Source organism: Saccostrea cucullata, unplaced genomic scaffold, assembly GCF_032062105.1.
Source record: "Saccostrea cucullata isolate Sc308-1 unplaced genomic scaffold, CSIRO_AGI_Scuc_v1 ctg206, whole genome shotgun sequence".
NCBI classification, from domain to species: domain Eukaryota; kingdom Metazoa; phylum Mollusca; class Bivalvia; order Ostreida; family Ostreidae; genus Saccostrea; species Saccostrea cuccullata.
Genome location: NW_026934771.1, coordinates 93764 through 114187, shown reverse-complemented (window position 1 = coordinate 114187; position 20424 = coordinate 93764). Strand labels below are relative to the sequence as shown.

Here is a 20424-nt window from a genome sequence, read left to right as displayed (position 1 = left end):
GATACGCTTAAATATAAAAGCTATAGAAGAAAGAGATGTGCACCTCGTAAATATTTCTGCGCGAAATATTTCTCGTACAACCTAGCTGAAATATTGTTAAGTAAAACTAAAATTGTACTTTCACTTTGACTTTTTTCACATCTCTGTTAGCTTTAAAGATTAAAGAATAACCGAAAATGAATGCAATTATTTCATTGAACTACAGCAGTTTGGAAGAAATTCCAGAATATTTGACGAGCTCACATGTTACGACGGAAATCCAGCATTTGTACATGAAAGGAAACCGATTAACCTCAGTGGTAACACAGGGACTTGCTCCTGGCGTGTAAAAAATATTTATGAAAAAAAAACGATATATACTATAAAAGTTTTATAGTATATATCGTTTTTTTAAAAAATATTTTTTACACGCCAGGAGCAAGTCCCTGTGGTGGTAATTTACTTAAAAACCCAGTGTACAATACTTGTCATCCTTGTCCTTAGATACAGATAATATACAGAAAATAGCTCTTTACGATCTTACACAAATTTGACCACTTTGAAAAGAATTATGATTAATGCATACGTGAGCAGGTTTATCTAGATTATTTTGTTTGAAGAATCAAGTACGTACCATTTTACCCATGAAAGTCATATCATTTGCACAAATTTACATCTCAGAAAAAAAAATTCGCAGTCATTGTTATTTATATATGTTGTAACTTTATTCTTATTGATATGCACAAACTATGAGTAGTTTATCCAAATGAAAATTTTAATGTAATTATGAAGCCCATTTCTGATTGTTCAACTTTGCTAGTCATGCACTGTTTCAAATTTTTTTCAGCCACAAACAATCAACAGACTTGTCCACCTTACAGTGTTGTAAGTAAAGAAGTTTAGAAAAAATTAGATAACAAGAAAATGCATGAGTTTACAGACCTTGTCAGTTATTGGTTAACCTTGGCCTTTGACCCCGGTTTAGCATTTATAATACCTGACTCAGTTTGACTGGGTCTCTATAGTTCATTATCTTTATCAGATACAGTAAAAAAAAAGAAGATAATTTTCAACAATTATGGTCCATCAAAGGCCCATATGCTTATAAATTTGATATTACACTTATGTACAATTAAAATTTATATTTCATGTTTTCCCTTTAAGTTTTTTTTGTAAAAAACTAAAAGTAGTATTCTTTCAAGTCAGAACTATACAAAAGCAATTAAAATACAGCTGAACTTTGTATCTAGAACACTGATATGATCTCAAATACCATGAATGTGTCGAAGTGATTTGGAAGACTCCTTAACCCTTATTCTTTAAGTATTTTACCTTGGATATCTCGACACCTTGAAGGTTTTTCTCAGTCCATTTGAGTTGAAAATAACCAGGTATGACTATGTCTTGCACAGCTCATTTCTAGGGAATATAAATTGTATTTTTAGGTATCTGCAAAGCAACAGAATTGAAATTCTTCCAAATAGTAAGTACAGTAAAACTTATTTAATACAAACATGGATATAGGGAATTGACGGATATCGCGAAGTTATCTTGGATCCCTGGCTATATAAATTTAACAAATTCCTTATACTTATGTATCAAATAATGGATATAGAAAAATAATTTCATAGGTCCCAGTGACTTCGTTATAACCGAGTTTTACACTACTTCTGTAAACCAGAATAAATAACATATATGCATAAAAATGATACTTTTACTTAAGTGCCAAAATATAATTAAAAGGATTGACAAGTGATTTAAAAATCTACCGATTGAAAAAAGTATTATTTGTCACCATATCAAAGTAGAGTTCAGCTTTATTGCACCTTTTATTCATGTCTGAATTCCATGAGAATATAGATTTTGGGGCAGGTCTGTGCATTCTCAAATAACTACATGTTCGTACTACAGTGTATAATCTATAATCTACAGTTAGGCCTTATTTAACCATATGCCAGCTAGACTAAGTGTTTCTGAACAAATTGTCCAGATTAATGAAGTATCCAGATTACTGAAATGTAATGAAGTTATAACATACAGTTGAACTTAGATATCTCGAATTCCAATATCTGGAATACAATGGATATATCGAAGTGATTTGGAAGTCCCAACCACTTTTTCTTTAAAGTATAATTCACCTTGGATGTTTTGAATTATCAGATATCTTGAGGTTTTTCATAGGTTCCATCGAGTTCAAGATAACGAGATTTGACTGTAATTTGTTGCCTACAATTTGCAGTGGTGAAGGTGAAGCCTTTGGAGTATATTGACATTCAGATTAACAAGGCTCCACTTTACAGGTTGTATATTTCTTTCAGGTATTGGTTCCTTGAAGACTCTGGAACAATTAGATGTCAGCTTTAATTATATTGAAAGACTGCCAGAACAAATTGGTTATTTACAGAATCTAAAACGATTGTACGCTTTCAGCAACAGATTAAAGCAACTTCCTAAATGTATGTTTTTATTTTAATCACAGCTCACCTTTCTTAAATCAGCTCCCCTCTCCACCAAATCAAGCTGGAGTCAAAATGTAGATTTTTCAAAAAATGTATGTGTATAAATAGGAAAAAGATGTTATGCACAATTTCTTTTGTCAGATTGATGTGTAACATTCTTCCATTTACTTCAAAATTTGCATTCTGGAACAGCAATATTAATTATAAAGGCAAAGCTACAAAAAAAATTAGAGATAAATTCCCTACTGCAGGAAAAGCAAAACAAAATTTGTTAATGAATGTAAAATGCAAGCAATAACCGGTTCTTGGTTTGATAAAACAACAAGATGGTTCTCTCGGGTGTGGATCCAATTTATTTTGGTATAGGTTCAAATCAGATAAGATCAGATAAGATTCAACCCTACAATAACAGTAACATGTAAGCACATACACACACAAAGCAATACAAAGACAATACAAACAGATAATCACATCTTTAACACATTCATTTATAGTTCATTTACATTTATACCTTTTAAAATAATTAGGTCACACTTCACTCAGTTTAATTAGCTCTTTGGACCATTATACTTTACTTCTAGTTCATAGAAATAACTTATAAACAATATTTACATTAATCAATCTGATCAATACACAAACACATACCCATTTATGGAATAAGGTGAATTCCTAACTCCTAGCTAAACCAATCTGACTTCACTTCAAATATATCTGACCTAATTAACAATACGTAAAATTATAACAAACTCTCAAATCCTTTATTTAGGATGCAAGAATAGATTAAAATAGTTAACTTGCTTTTTATAGATCTTTACCAATCTTTATATACATTCCTTACACACACTCACACTTTATTTAGCAAGTTTAGATTAAAATGAATTATTTAGATTTCTCATTCATTAAGAAATTATTTAGATACTTATTTAGTAGTTTAATTATTTATTAAATTACTTACAGGAATAAGGGTGGTGTCTCCAACACTATGAAATCACTATATACATGTACACCCTTCAAAAACCAGTTTTCAGAATAAGGGAAATCATTATAGTAATTCCCGCCAATTCTACCTTAGAACCAATCAACTACACTGACCAATAGAAATCAATGTCCCACTACATAATGGAATAACCCATTCACAACATTACCTGGTAGTCTACCTGGAATACAACACTTAACTAAATAGGGGTGTTTAGGTTTATAACAGACACTGAACAAGACAACATAGAGTGTTAGTAAATCGCATTGCGCAGCGCTGAATGAATGAGTGAATGAATGAATGAATGAATAAAATAAAGAATGAGAATAATGTGTACAATTTAAAATACATAACCTAAAAATATAAAAAGTACAACTACCACAAACTCCCCCCGCTTGAGAAATGACGTCCCTGTCATTTCATTAATCTCAGCGTAACGTCATAATCTGCTGTATACAATAAAGTCATAAAAACATAGTTGTACTAAAGTTTGGTAATCAGGTCCATGAGACCTCTCAATAAGATCAACCGTTCCTCTGAAACATCAGTATCCTCCAACATTTGTCTAAGGATATCTACTTTACTCTTACTCCTGTCATCAGTACTTACTTGGTAAACTTGATACTCCTTTAACCGTTTTGGTGGTCTTTTCTCTCTCCGTGATCTCCTTAATACTCTCTCTGTATTCTCACTTGGCTCAGAGCCATTACCCTCTTCCACCTGGGGTACAGGGTCTTCCCGGGCTACCCTCTCTGGCTCAGGCCTCTGCTCCTCTACTCTCTCAGCTTCTTCAGCTGCTTCAGCTTCCTCAGCTCCCTCAATAGTGATAACATGTGGGTCATCAGCTGGAGCTTTTCTAGCTGGTGGTACCGGTACCTTAAAATAATAGTCAACTTCCGAGTCACTGGAACTTTCTTCTACTACATGTTCCTCTCTAGCTTGATCTGTTTCTACTCTTGATGTGTTTTGCGGCTTCTTTTTCCTGGGTTTTGGTTTTGGTCTATTGGTAATCTTTTCCTGCTCATCTGGGTCGATGCATCCAATTGGCAGTAATAGATTCCTATGAAGAGTCTTAGTTCTTCCAATGCCATCTTCCCTCTTCACCACAAAGACTGGGATATCAGGATTTGGCTGGTTGTGAATCAAATAGGGCTCTTCTTCCCATCTGTCCGCTATCTTGTGCTTTCCATCGAAAGTCAAAACTTTCACTAAAACTCTGTCGCCAACCTGTAAATTTGCACCCCGTACCTTTAAATCATAGTACTTACCTTGTTTCCTCCTAGCTTTCTCTGCTGAATCCATAGCCAACTTGTATGCTGTACTCATTCTGGCTCTTAAATCAGCTACATACTTTGTTAATGACTTGCCTTCACTGTTGTTCAGCCCAAAAGCTAAGTCTACTGGCAATCGGGGCTCTCTTCCGAACATCAGGAAATGTGGGGACTGTCCGGTACTTTCATGCCTGGTGCTATTGTATGCCTGCACTAATGGTGACAAATACATCTTCCAGTTGGATTTCTGGGATGGCTGTAGTGTACCAAGCATATCTAAGAGTGTACGATTAAATCGTTCACACATCCCGTTCCCCATGGGATGGTATGGTGTTGTTCGGGACTTCTTCATTCCACTTATCTGACATAGTTCTTTAATGATATTTCCGTCAAAGTTTGCTCCTTGATCGCTGTGTACCCTGGTTGGAAAACCATATTTGGTGATGAAGTTTTGGTACAGGGCCTCAGCTGTTGTTTTTGCTGTCTGGTTTTTGGTTGGAATGGCCTGGGCAAACCTTGTAAAGTGGTCTGTTATGATTAGGATGTGATGGAAACCTCCTTTGGATTGCTCTAATGTGAGAAAGTCCATACAGACCAATTCCAGTGGATACGATGTCCGGATTGGAATAAGAGGTGCTCGCTGGTTGGTAGGAACCTTTCTTCTAAGACATCTGTGACATCTCTTAATCCATAAGTCGATATCTTGATTCTGCCCATTCCAGTAAAAACGGTCTTTGACAAGGGAGATAAGCCGATCTCTACCTGGATGACCAAAGTCGTTGTGTAGACTCTTAAGGATTACTGGAATCAAATCGACGGGTACTACTAGCTGCTTCCTAGTGGCTCCATCTATTTCCACTTTTCTCTTCAGCACTCCATCTTCTAAAATAAAAGAATGAAAGTTTCTGATTAATGCTAATGAATGATGAGTAGGTGACAATTCATCCATTCTTGGCTTCCTTCCTGATCTAACATGCTGTATCCAGTTCCTCAGTATAGGGTCTCTGTGCTGAGATGTCTCCCAGTTGATTGCCTGAAACTGAAAATTACCTGAAGGAGAATTAATCTGATTCAAAATACCTAAATCTAAAGAAAAATTCTCTACATATGGAACCTGGACTTCTATGGAATGACATAAGGCTTTGAAAGAATCTGTAGAAATAGAAGAATTTTGAATTTCAGAATTAGTAAGTCTAGAGAGTCCATCTGCATCTGAGTTGTTTCTGCCTGGTCTATACTGGATCTCCAGATCAAAGTTTGCTAAGGCGGCTAACCATCTGTGCCCTGTGGAATCTAATTTAGCAGAAGTTAGAATGTAAGTAAGTGGATTGTTATCTGTTAGTACTTTCGCCTTGCTTCCTAACAAATAATCCTTGAATTTGTCACACACAGCCCATTTTAATGCTAAAAATTCTAACTTGTGGGCAGGGTAATTCTTCTCCGCTTTGGTCAGCCCTCTGCTTGCATAACTAATTACTCTCTTCTGTCCATTCTGTTCTTGATAGAGTACTGCCCCCAGTCCATTATGACTTGCATCTGTGTGGAGTTCAAACGGGATGTTATAATCTGCATAGCCTAGGATTGGGGGTGATATTAATGCTTCTTTCAGATGGTCAAATGCGTCTTGTTCTTCTGTGCCCCATTTCCACTTCCTTTTTGCTGAACTTTTCTTAACTGTCTTCTTGGTCTCTGTTGGGTTTGGCATTAACTGGCATAATGGCTTGGCGATCTTACTGAAGTTCTTAATAAATTTACGATAATAGCCAACGAATCCCAGAAACTTCCTAACCTCCTCTGGTGTTGTAGGGGTTGGCCAGTTGATAACTTTACTTGTTTTGTCTGGATCCGTCTCGATGCCGTCGTTGGAAACAATATGTCCTACATACTTTACTCGTTTCTGGAAGAATGTACATTTTTTCTGTGATAATTTCAGCCCTGCATCTCTCAGCTTGTCAAAAACTTGTTGTAGTCGATTCAGATGTTCTTCGAATGTCCTAGAGAAAATGATGATGTCGTCTAGAAATATAAAACAGATGTTCAGATGCAAATCACCGAGGCAGTCTTCCATTAGGCGTTGGTATGTTGCCGGGCTGTTCGATAATCCAAATGGCATTCGGTTGTATTCATAAAAACCTAGTGGGCCTACCGTAAATGCTGTTCTCTCTTTTTGACTTTCCTCAATTTCTATTTGGTGGTAACCCGATTTAGCGTCCAATACAGTAAAGTAAGAATTTCCCGATAAGCTGTCTAAAATATCTTCTATTCGGGGAAGGGCGTATGCATCTTTCTTTGTTTTGTTGTTAAGCTGTCTATAGTCTACGCACATCCTCAACTCTCCGTTCTTCTTTCTAACTAGTACAACGTTGCTGGAGAAGGGTGATTTGGATCGTCGTATCACTCCTGCTTCCATAAGTTGCTGTAGATGGTCCCTAACTTCTTTATACATGTTTGGTGGAATACGTCTGTGTCGTTGCTTGAATGGCATTTCATCTGTTAATTCTATCTTGTGTTTCACTGTTGTAACATGCCCAATATCTGTATCTCCCTTCGAGAACATGTCCTTGTTTCTGTTGATCATTTCTTGTGCTTCTAAGTATTGGTCTCTGCTTAAGTTGTCTTCAGCAATATTGAATGCTTCTTTCTCTAATGTACTCTCAGGTGTTGATTGCTCTGATAATTCTTGAATAGTTACTGGCTGAATTTCAGCTATAATAGAATTTGGCTGAATCCTGACTGTTCTTGTTGTCACATTGCTGACTGCTACTGTAACTGGTTCTCGCGTCTGATAATCAAAGTCTATAATCTTTGGAATTATATCCAAGTCCTTTGGTATGGCTGATCTCTGAGTGGCCTGTATAAGAGCAACTGTCTGATGGTAGGGAACTATCTTATCAGTAAATCCCTCAATGGTCACTTCACAGTTTGGTGGGATAGTTACTGGCTCCCTCTCAGCAGATTTGATGACTCCTATCCTGTAGCCATTTTTGAGTAACTCTTTCTCTCGGACTGTCAAACATCTAAATGTTGAGTACCAAGTAGTGTGAAGATCTGTCTTCTGTAGGAACCGCTCACCATGAGTCTCCTTACAACCATCCATTATCATGTTAAGAATATTGGTCCCTAAGAGAACTGGAACGTTCCTATGGTAATTGGTATCATCTACGAGAAGAAAACATCCAGAATGAACTGTATTATTTTCTAATCCTGGTGATGATATCTGTAAATCTATGACTCCTTTGTACGGTAAATGACTTCCATCTGCACACTGGAGTTGAAATGTTTCTTGGATACTCTGAATATCGACATCTTGTAAAAACTCATCATAAAAGGACTGGCAAATTGTTGAAACTGTTGATCCAGTGTCCAACAAAGCATGTGTTTTAATACCATTTACAGTCAGCTCAACTTCTGTCGGATCTCCAATAATTCCTCTTTTGTGACGCTCTTTATTACTCTGGCCTACCGTCCGCGTCTCGAAGCAGGCCTGGTATAGTTTAAACGTCGGTGGTCCAGTTTGACTCTACATCCATAACTTAAATGTCCTAACTGACCACATCTGTAGCACACTATATCTCCTTCATCCTTGTTTCTATTCTGTGGGTCTACAGGTACTTGTTCAGACTCTGAATCATTACTATTGACTCCGTATCTGTCAATGTTTCTTTCTTCGTAATATCCTCTTCCTCTTGACGCAAATCCTGAATACTGACCTCTTCCTCTAGATGCAAAGCCTGAATACTGACCTCTTCCTCTAGATGGAAAGCCTGAATACTGACCTCCTCCTCTAGATACATATCCTTGACCATATTGCCTTGTCACAGAAGGCTGCATCTGATACTTACTTCTAACGTCATTTATATCATCCTTCATTTGGTTCATCTTTGTGTCCATCTTCTGAATCATGGCTTTCAGCTCATCCATTTGTGTGTTACTTGCAGTTGTTTGTTGTATTGTAGCTTTCTTTCCCTCTTTTCTTCTCAACTTATCCTGTTCGACTTTCCTTATCGCCTTTCTAAGCTCGTTAAAATCTGTACATTGTTTAAAAATATGCCCTGTAATGTCTTTCAAGTTTTCTGTGAGCCCATTCCAAAACATGTTTCTTAACATCTGGTCTGTTTTTGTTGGTGAAATTTCTCCATTCTGTATCACTTTATTCAATAGGTCTTCCAGACGACAACTCCATTCAGAAACATCCTCATTTTCCTTTTGTGTTGCACTGTAAAACTGGGAAAGTAGATTTTCATCATCATCCACAGTACCGTATACACTATCAAATCTTTGTAGGATATCTACAATGTGTGCATCTGTTCCCAGCCTCATCAGAACTCGAGCTGCACCTCCTCTCAGTGAGCGTCTTATACTCTGTAGTAGAGTTGAGTCCTTTACATCATCTTTCCTCAAACATTCAACCTCGTAGCGCCACAGGTCGTAGGTAGTGTCACCCTTCTTATCACCTGAAAACACGGGTAGTTTAGGTGGATTGTTAATAATGTGGTGCTTTTCACTTGTTTCCTCGAATTGCGAGTGCGAATATTCTCCTTGAGACATCTTTGGTGTCGTCCAATGGGCATAGCTCACCATCCATGCTTTGAGATCCTTTGCAGTTTTGGCTTTGGGTTTTACACCTAGCTCTTTGAACGCACTTGCGATTTCCTTCAGTTCCTCATCCGTCATAGTATCCTGACCTTCCGGGTTTAACATGATTACACTGCGAGTATTACTTTTACCTAAATAATATATGCTAATCTATTCTAAGTAAATAAATATTTCTAAGGTTAACTAAGTAACTAATAAACTAAATCTATTCCTGTTGTAGATCAAAAGTAACTATCAAACTCTAATATATATCCTAAATTTCTAACTAAACTGTCTAATGTTCACTAATTAATTGCTATGATCTAATTAATCTCTACATCTAATTAATCTCTAAAGTTAACCTGCAAAAGAATTTGAAGAATAAATTAAATAAATACTATCAAAATCTACTAATCAAAGTTGCTATGTAATCTGAAAAAAAAAATCTGTAATAAAAAATTATCAAAATTGTAATGACAAAGAAGTTCCTGAAATGCAAATGTCAATAAATAATTTCAACAATTAATTATTTTATCAATGAACAAATGAAAAAAAAAAATGTCAGCAAAATTCTGAGTGAAATTCCAAGAAAAAAAAAACTAATTAATTAAGACTAATTAACTAATTAAGTAACTAATTAAGTGACTAATTAACTCTAAGTAACTAAGACTAAACCTCTAAGTAAGACCAAGAACCTAAATGAATTAAACTAACATTAAGTTTAAGAAACCGACACGCTAAATACAAGAAACCGACACGTACTATTGTAATTATAAAGAAACCGACACGAAAATAGCTGAAATTGAAAAATTTGTAAAGTCCGAAATTAAATTATGAATTGAAATATCAAGCAAAATATTTGCAACCGCAAAAATGAATATAAACTGCGAGATTACAAACTCTGGGGAAATAAATAAACAAATGACGGATATCAATGACCACAGACAAACTTCTCTCAGTGTTTCTTACCTAAGGTCCATCACTTGAAGTGTCTCTGCTAATATAATTCTACTGCACTAAATATTGCTGAAGTATTGCACTTGGCAGAAAAATTAACTACTTTAAACCATCATGATTCTATGTATGTAATTTCCTACTTAATACTGATGATGAGTGATTGATGAATGATCGCAGCAAGCAAGCGCAAGTTTAGTAAACACACAAGACAAGACAAAAATATTTCAATGTTGTTGACTGAGGAAAATTACTTTGGTATTTGACCTACATTTTTATAAAAACTGCAAAGTTTGGATTTGAATCTAGTTTAATGCAACAAATAATCAAATGTCAACCTTTGACTAAGAACTAGACGAACAAACCTTCAAATAATACCACTGCAGTGAGGAATCAATGAATGAAATACTCTTTTCTTTCAAGACAACGTGGTTTTGTTTACACCGGATATGGCTAAGGAATGTCAAGGGCAGATAATAAAATGTAGTTTAAGGCGAAAGTTTAATTCCGGATAAAATTGGAAAATTTAAACCTTTACGTTTATAGTAATATTTACACTTTCTCAACCTACTCTCAACTTTCTTTCAAATAATAAACAACCACAAAAAATAATTATGACAAAGACACACAAATAATAAACACAAATGCAAAATAAACAGCTATAGCAAAATGACCTTATACGTCTAAATATAGAATCAGCTGATGTCAGTCACGTTACTGGGTAATACTGTCACTGCAGTTTCACGCACGAAAGTTTGAGCTCATAAAGTATCAAATACAAACAGTCTTACCAGCTGGCGATTTCGTGATCCATGATTCTGTAAGCATACGGACTGTACGTACATTTAAACACAACACAGGCGTCACAGTTCACATCACATATGGAACGAATACACAGAACACGTGCACAATACACAAAAACACAACCACCTGTCCGCCGCACTCCAGGAATGTAACTTCCGGGAATAGTGAGTAGTAGTCAGGAGTAGTCATCGGCCACCAATCGGTTGTCTAATGCCGTTGGGCGCCATTTTTTGTAACCGGTTCTTGGTTTGATAAAACAACAAGATGGTTCTCTCGGGTGTGGATCCAATTTATTTTGGTATAGGTTCAAATCAGATAAGATCAGATAAGATTCAACCCTACAATAACAGTAACATGTAAGCACATACACACACAAAGCAATACAAAGACAATACAAACAGATAATCACATCTTTAACACATTCATTTATAGTTCATTTACATTTATACCTTTTAAAATAATTAGGTCACACTTCACTCAGTTTAATTAGCTCTTTGGACCATTATACTTTACTTCTAGTTCATAGAAATAACTTATAAACAATATTTACATTAATCAATCTGATCAATACACAAACACATACCCATTTATGGAATAAGGTGAATTCCTAACTCCTAGCTAAACCAATCTGACTTCACTTCAAATATATCTGACCTAATTAACAATACGTAAAATTATAACAAACTCTCAAATCCTTTATTTAGGATGCAAGAATAGATTAAAATAGTTAACTTGCTTTTTATAGATCTTTACCAATCTTTATATACATTCCTTACACACACTCACACTTTATTTAGCAAGTTTAGATTAAAATGAATTATTTAGATTTCTCATTCATTAAGAAATTATTTAGATACTTATTTAGTAGTTTAATTATTTATTAAATTACTTACAGGAATAAGGGTGGTGTCTCCAACACTATGAAATCACTATATACATGTACACCCTTCAAAAACCAGTTTTCAGAATAAGGGAAATCATTATAGTAATTCCCGCCAATTCTACCTTAGAACCAATCAACTACACTGACCAATAGAAATCAATGTCCCACTACATAATGGAATAACCCATTCACAACATTACCTGGTAGTCTACCTGGAATACAACACTTAACTAAATAGGGGTGTTTAGGTTTATAACAGACACTGAACAAGACAACATAGAGTGTTAGTAAATCGCATTGCGCAGCGCTGAATGAATGAGTGAATGAATGAATGAATGAATAAAATAAAGAATGAGAATAATGTGTACAATTTAAAATACATAACCTAAAAATATAAAAAGTACAACTACCACAAAAATAATACAGTATCTTTATTTATGTACAGGATGCATCAACATTTTGTCAATTTTAAAAGTATATATTCATGTTTTATTTATGTAAAATTTCAGCTATTGGCGCTCTGAAAAATCTTGAAGTTTTGGGAGTTATGAAAAATGAAATATCAGCCCTTCCAGGAGAACTTGGTGGTCTGATGAATCTGAAAGAACTAAATGTGGACAGCAACAACCTAACAAATCTTCCCAAGGAACTCTGCAACCTCAGCAATCTACAGGAACTGTCTGCCTCCAATAACAACCTGATCACCCTCCCACAAGGCATGTATACGTAACTGGCAGATTTAGAGGGGGAGGGGACCCAGCCCCCCTTTTGTGTCCAAAACATACATACGATTTAATCAATTTTTTTTCAGTTTGGCTGTTGGCCCCTACCCGACCCCAAACTGGTTGCCTTCCCCCCCCCCCTTTTCAAGATTTCTGGATCCGCCACTGTACATTTAAAAAAAAGGGACCCGTGTAGGCCTAAATGTTCACCTGAGTATCACAATGGAAGGTGTGACACTCGGGTGAATTGTTAAATTTTCTTTTTTCACGGAAAAAACTCTTTCAAATCCTGTGAGTCATGACCTACATTAGGCCTCCCGGGCATCGATCATCTAGTAGATACAAACATTCAATTAATTATATATATAGGATCTCACATGATTTGTAGTTTGATTTGATTATTATCCAATGAGTTGTGGATTTTATATTCCCAAGTCTTTGCAAGGGGGTAAAAACACACAACAAGTTGGATAAAAATCATATCTAGCTACAAATCATGTGAGATTCTTTTTATCCCATGTTTTATACAACACAATCAATGTTTGACACTGTTTTTATATAGGAGTTCACTTCATTTTACTTCATCACCCTAATGCAAAACCCACTGTGACGTCACAGCTGTGGGATATGAAAACGATATCATACGAGTTATAACCATGGGATAAAGTGGGGGTAGGGTGGAGCCACAATGGCCGATCAAAGTTTAACATAGACATGTATAGGAAAATTCTTTAATAATCATTTTCTCAAAAATAGCAAAGCATGATTGGTCATGAAACTGACTTTTAGATTTAAACTTTTCAATAATAAACCAATTTCTACTTTTTCCTAGCCACAATGCTCAGGTGAGCAATGTGGCCCATGGGCCTCTTGTTTTTACCTACTGTTATTTGTACTAACTCTTATCTTTTCTATTTTATTTTTTTTTTTTTGCAGACTTAGGACTGATTCAAACTCTAGTCAATATTTTTGTGGATAATAACCCTTTTTTGAACTGGCTTCCAATGTCTGTATAGTCAAGAATTCATAAAATGAAGATTGGACTAAATAGGTATGTAAAATAAATTTTTGGAATCTCTGAACCCTGGAGAGTTCTAGTTTCAGTGTAGTTTAATTAATGGAATTATGCAACATTTCAAGAATACCCTCAGATTTTAATAATCAATCAATCATCTGTATGACAACCTATCACAGCTAGACATGTGACTACTGTATGTTATAAAACATGTTTTATATATATAATTATACATGTATACTGATGCTTAGAGTCAAGTGATTTTCATTCTCTATAACTTTAAAATATATTGTTTAACTTTACATAATGAATAAAATAAATAACTATTATAATGAAGAAAAAAAACCTCACAATTTTTATTGACAGGTGTGGCTTTGGGGATCCACCAGAGCAGACAGTCCAGGCATATCACTGTGTGAATATAAAATGGAACAAACATGAAACATTCATCATTTTACCAAAAGAAATTACTCAGACCATGTTGCCCATGAGCACTGATACCCTTGCTTCACCTCTACAGCTTTCGATTTGGTTGAGGGACCCTGATGAAGATTGTACTGAGGCGACTGTAGAATTGTGTCATGACAGAGAATTTGCTTCTAGAGTACCAAGTTTACTGGAACTGACCCTAAGGACATATTATAGAGCTTTTTCAATGCCCCATAAAGCTGTTCAAGGTCAGGGACATCATTTTTTTCTCATAATATTGAATAAGGTTGAAGATGATTCATTTACATGATTAGTTTCCATTAAAAGTAGTCAAAATCAAGTTAAATTCAGAGCATAGACACCAAAACTAATGGAAAAAACATGTTCTTTATGAAAGTTTTATCATTGTTTAGTGGGTTAACATCTTTCATAATAATTGGAATTCCTCGGCTCTAAGACATAACTGAACTCTTTCAGATGACCCTGAAGTGACCTTGCCACAAACTGTGGAGCAACTGCTACACTGCCCTACAGCACATTGTAGTCTCTGCAGTGAAGTTCTCTTTGTAGCAGCTTTCCCATTCATTTACCAGGACAGCTTCTCTGTAGAAAAGCCAGATGACATATTTCATTTTCTTGGTCTTTGCTGTTCTGAACAATGTAAGTAAATAGTACAAATAACTGAAAAGTAAGAAGCGGGCAGACATGGATGTACTAATTCATGGATACCGCTAAAAAATACAGTATATACAGTGTGGAAGTGTGTAGCATTAATTCATGAATACACCAACAACTCAATACCCAGTGCTTCCATTAGATTTTGAATATCCCACTTTATGTACACATACAGTAATAGACTATGATTGAACTTTCCATTATTGTAAATATACATGTTCTTTTTACTACTATAAATGGAAAGAAGGTTATTTTAATGTGAAGTTGTCATGAAAACTCAGTTTCTTGAATTGTTGTCATTGTTTAAATGGCTATAAGGGATTGTAGGTCATGAAAAAGGTGACTCAGGTGGGTATTGAGCCGGAGGACTTCATGTTTTTTGGTTTTTTTTTTAAACTTTGTAATCAATGACTTTAAATGACTGACCAGTACATGTAACCAAAAAAAAATAGTTTTAAATATATTGTAATTCTTTTTTCTGAAGGTTTTCTTCAGCAGGCTACAGAGCAGTTACGATGAATTAATTCTAGACAATCTGAGACTTTGAAAGTTCCTGACCCGAGGACAGCTCAGTTTGGTATTGACTTCTCCCCACAGTAGCTCATGGGTAAATCAAATCATCAGTCCTACAACCAAGTTGCAATATTCCTCCATACTAGACTTCAGTTGAACAATCTGCTGTTGACATTTTATGCATGATAGACAGTGATAGTGAAAATAAAATGCCAATCCAAGAAAATTATACAAAGTATGGATTAACATACAGTCAGACCTTGTTATATCAATCTCTATGTGACTGAGAAAAAATTTCAATATCTCTAAGGACCCAAGAGATCAAGGGAAAAAGTCAATATGTGTTTGCCTTTGGGACTTCCAAATCACTGTGACATATTCATGGTATTCCAGATATCAGTGTTCTAAGATACTAAAGGTCAACAGTTACTTTGTTGTGCTAACTTTGAAGGAAATTGCCTTCTAACTTAGCATTTTTAAAGAGGAATTAAGTCATTAATCCCAAAGAGAGTTATCCCTCTTACTAGAGGGTCAATGAACCTTAAAATAAAAAGAGAACAAGAATACAGAAACAGTTTCATTCATCAAAGAATGGTGGATTTAATCCATTGTTACAACTTTAAAACATCATGTCATTAGACAAAATGTTTTGGTGTTCATTTTAATTGTATAATAAATACATGCAAGTACAAACATAAAGTGTGTTTTGTGGTACTTGATTGTTTTTTAAAGTTATTAGCTGTACAACAGCCATTTAAAAGAAAATTGCATGTATCCTTCCTGTTTCTAGAACATGCAGAAAGATACTAATTTATTTTTTCCCAATTAAATGTAAGACAATAATTTATTCTTTTTATTTGTTTTGTTTTGATTTTGATCAAATATGTTTTATGTAAATTGCATTTTGTTGGCAGGAAAAAAATTAAACAAATGAATATCAAAACAAATTTTCTTACTTATAAGATATAAAAAAAATATTGAAAGAAAACAACAACAAGCCAATAAAAAGAAGAAAATTTTCCCTAACTGTTTTTCATTACGAGACCTTGTGAGCAAATTGCCATAGTAACGGCCTGATTAATAAGACTGCTCTGATCAGCATTTTGAAGAGCCGAATCTTCCAATGTTGACTCTCTTTCGTTCACTTGAAAAACAATTGGCTGTGGATCAGATGAAAACTGTCTATCAGATCTAGAGACTGTCCCCTCTCCCAGGCTTGAAAAGCCTGCACTGGAAGAGGAAGGGATTAAAGGATTCTCTGTTTGTGGTGAAAGTCCCTGTGACTGGATAGCATGAGAGATTCCAAATGTCTCAATTTCTGTTTTTTCTCTTTTAAATGTCTCTGCCTCTGTTTCCGGGGACACTCCCATTTCTTCTAAAGTCATGTTAATGGCATTGTCAACGATTGATTTCGCAATGTGTTTACTCTGCCATTTCTGTAAATTATAAGTATTCCTGTCTCTATTTAGAGTTCTTTGGGGAACTGCAGTGGCATTTTGTCCAGTAGCATGACGCAGAGAAGACGGTGTGTCAAATATATCATTTTCTATGCTTCTGCGGGGGTTCCTATTAAAATTGGTGCTGATGTCGATGTCTGCAAATAGGAGTACCTGATTTCCATTTAAACTTTCTACACTTGTATCTGCAGAATCGTCACTTTCAATATCACTCGAATCCACATTTCTGTCATGATTGATCACCCTTTCTGTCAAATAATGTTCAACATTGCTACAGCTTGGTGTATTCTGAATTTGATCACTTTGGAATGCATCATCAACAGATGCCGAAAACCGTGCCCTTTTGCAAACAGTAGATTCATCTAAGACCTGTTCTCCTTCTTGAAGAACTTGTGTTGATGGTTCTTTTCTCTTTGATGGATGAGTTCTTGAATCCATTCCCCCACTACATTAAATTGACTGCAAAACAAAAATCAATACAGTGGCAATTTTTACACACTTGTACCATATGGGCCTACCATATATAACTTGGGCCATATGGAAGTACCATCTACACTGTACATTCATTTCTACCATTTTTAAAAATCATTCTAAACTTAACAATCCAAAAAATGAAGGAATACATACATATCATATAGTCGATAAAATATTCAAGTTTTACAAAATTGTTTTTGATAAAACTTTTGCAAGGGCTTATGCCATAAGTTATGTTTGTTTTTTTTTTTTCAAACGGCAGACTTTATAACCGTGATAACATTTGGTATTGATGAAAAAATACATATTGTATTTAAATTCCCTTGTAGTTATCCATGAAGCAGCTATATGAACTCCAATTTATTCAAAAGACATTGAATTAACAGCTTAATCTTTACTCTAGGGGCTGTCAGAATGTTGACGGTGTTTCATTGTTTACAATTTTGTTACCATCTGTTAACAATTTCAGCTGCGAACAAGACCTGTTTGATTCACACGCGCACTGAAATGTTCTTAAAATAATGCGTAAAATAAATATACTTACTGTTTTATACAAAGTCATTCTTATGGATAGATACAAGACATTAATTTTCAATAAAAATCTCGCAAATTAATGAACAAAATATTTTATCAAAACATTATCCACCATATTTATGCAAATAAAATTATTAACCAATCAGAGACAGCGTTACATTCTTTAACATTAAACAACTCGTTCCATGATTGAATTCCAGTCATTTTTCTCAAATTTTCCTTAAATGTATTTTACCGTTATCTTTAACATATAAAAGAAAACCGATCCATTTCCATTACCCTTTAATATTATTTTGGAGTAGCATCGTTTAAAAAAGAAGGGGTCCACTTAAGGTAGGACCAAATAGATAGGTCAAATTTTTCCTCAAATTCAATTTTTCTGAAACTTTGATATTTTGTTCTTGGATACAAAATCTCTCTTTATATATGATATGAAAGAAATTCAACCGCACATTGTTTGCCCACATAGTCTGAAATATGGCTTTTCAGACCCCTATAAGAAGATTGTGAAATCAGACATACGACTTGGGAATGAGCCTTATTTTAGAATTTTCTAATGATCTATTGCAAATTTGTGTAATACTTTTAATAAAGATAACCTTTTTGTTACTTTAAATCAGTAAGTCACATTGATACTGGTAAATTTGGGTAAAATATAAGTAAAATAGAACAAACCATGTGTCAGAAACTGAAAATTCACATGTAAATATCCGACAGTTAAAGTTTTCTGAAGAGAAAACGTATAATTCAATTTTTACAAAAAATCAACAGAATGATTCAAATGGGTCCTAGAATAAAATGTGTAAAAATAAATAAAATTGAACCGGTGGTTTCAGATATTTTGACGATTAAAAAAAATTCAATGACAAAAAAACTAAAAGATTCAGTAGATGATGTCACAATATTTGACCTTTGACCTCTTGATATGACCTTGACCTTTGTAGTATATAAAGAAAAGAGACTCCTTATATATATGTATCCAAATATCACCCCTCTTCTATTTATGGAACAAAAGTTGCAATGTTTTTTTATAACAGACTGTTACATGCTTGATTTTTGCACTTAGATAGCATAAACATATTCCAAAATGTAAGCTCCCAAGTGACCAATATATAGGATTCTCTGATTTTTTCACAAAATATAATGCAAATACGCCAAAACTTATTATTTTTCTTTCAGGGATCATTCATTGTTGTCAATATAGTAATAATATTCTTTTTTCCTCCAGTCCTTTTTTAAGAAATGGGTTAAAATAGAATCCACGGGTGTTTTGTCCTACCTTAAAAAAAAAACCGGTAACCCCCCCTCCCCCAAAGACAACTGTCCAAACTCGAACATACTAAAAGGGGAAGGGGGGGGGGGCAACTTCTTTTAGTACCAAATTTTATTCACACAATACTTAATAAGTAAACCCATATCTGAATATTAATAAATTAATTAATTTTGTTTCATGAAGTTTTGCGTTAAACAAGATAAGTTATTTCATTTTGTTGTATTACATTTTCCGCTGCTCTCAAAGCAAAAATTAAATGACGCAAAATTTAACGATATTACTAGCTGCAGATCCATGAGATCTGTAGCGTTATGGTTTTATGTATTAGTCTTTGACCATAACGCTACAGATCTGCAGCTACGATATTACATCCTGTGTTAATCTTGACGCAAAATTATTTTGGAAAAATGTTATTTGTAAATCAAAAATTTTATAATTCCATTATGCGTTATTACATGAAATGCATGTATCACAGGCACTTGTTTCGGTAATAAATTTTTAACCCATAGTATAATAATAACTATTATATACTATGGGTTAAAAATTTATTACCGAAATAAGTGCCTGTTGCATGCATGTATGAAACAATCCTAAAATTCTTTTTAAACAACTTGAATTGCAATATTTTGATCTCGATGCAAAATGTAAAAAGACAAAAAAAGAAGATTTTTATTGAATAAATAAAATTAAAAAAAAAAGAAAAAATAAATGTCTAAAATGAAAACAAGAAATTTCGGAAATGCAATACAAAACTCTGTAAATGAAATGCAGCAGTTTCCCCCCGTTCATCTCGTTGTTCTCGGTGATCTAAGGCAGTTGCATGGAAACTGATATGTGATCTAAACCATAATCCCTTGTAAATGATCATAACGCGTAATATCAAAGAGTACAGTGTTTAAGAGTCGTTATTCTAATACGTAAACATATTTTACGTTTTCTTATCTTTTCAAAAAAAAAAAAAAACTGTTCTAAAATAAGGAATAAAAAGGTTTACCTACATGCATATATCAATACAGTACACAACATCAGACGTATAACATCTTTATTTTAAGTGTTTCAATTAGATTTTAGAAAGAATGTGCTATAAATCCAGACATAAATTCGGTAATAAAAATATTAATGCGCTAGTATATAGTTTAGAAGCACACATTTCTTCCTAATTTTATTCACATTCATACATTAAGATCTCTAATCTGTAATACATTTGTAATGACTCAAGCAAGCAAAGTTTTAGGGAATAATTGCTGTTGCAAATTCAATTAAAAATTGTTTTTTTTGAAAAGATTCCAATGTAAGAAATTTTACTGTGTATGTGACAGTAAGTCCAGCGGCGGATCCAAGAATTCCATAATGGGGGGGGGGGGGGGGGTTAGAATGTAGGGTTTTCTTGGGACTGCATTCAAGCCCCCCAGTGTGTCTATGGCAAAGCCC

General features: G+C 34.5%; 2 protein-coding genes across 2 annotated transcripts; one reads left to right on the top strand and one right to left on the bottom strand.

Annotated features, from left to right (window-relative positions):
• The first annotated feature begins 142 nt into the window (after positions 1 to 142).
• LOC134241320 (leucine-rich repeat-containing protein 28-like) lies at positions 143 to 15790 on the top strand. The gene is given in 9 exon segments (XM_062723384.1): positions 143 to 299; positions 827 to 864; positions 1425 to 1462; positions 2298 to 2435; positions 12411 to 12617; positions 13560 to 13674; positions 14005 to 14315; positions 14545 to 14727; positions 15227 to 15790. Coding segments are annotated over 9 exon segments (1188 nt in total). The 5' UTR covers positions 143 to 176; the 3' UTR covers positions 15262 to 15790.
• Positions 15791 to 15819: 29 nt separating this feature from the next.
• On the bottom strand, positions 15820 to 17846 carry LOC134241321 (uncharacterized). The gene is made up of 2 exons (XM_062723385.1): positions 17731 to 17846; positions 15820 to 17171 (listed from the first exon to the last, which is right to left on the bottom strand). The coding sequence occupies exon 2, from the start codon at positions 17148 to 17150 to the stop codon at positions 16278 to 16280; it is 873 nt and encodes a 290-aa protein (XP_062579369.1). The 5' UTR covers positions 17151 to 17171; positions 17731 to 17846; the 3' UTR covers positions 15820 to 16277.
• Positions 17847 to 20424: the final 2578 nt, after the last annotated feature.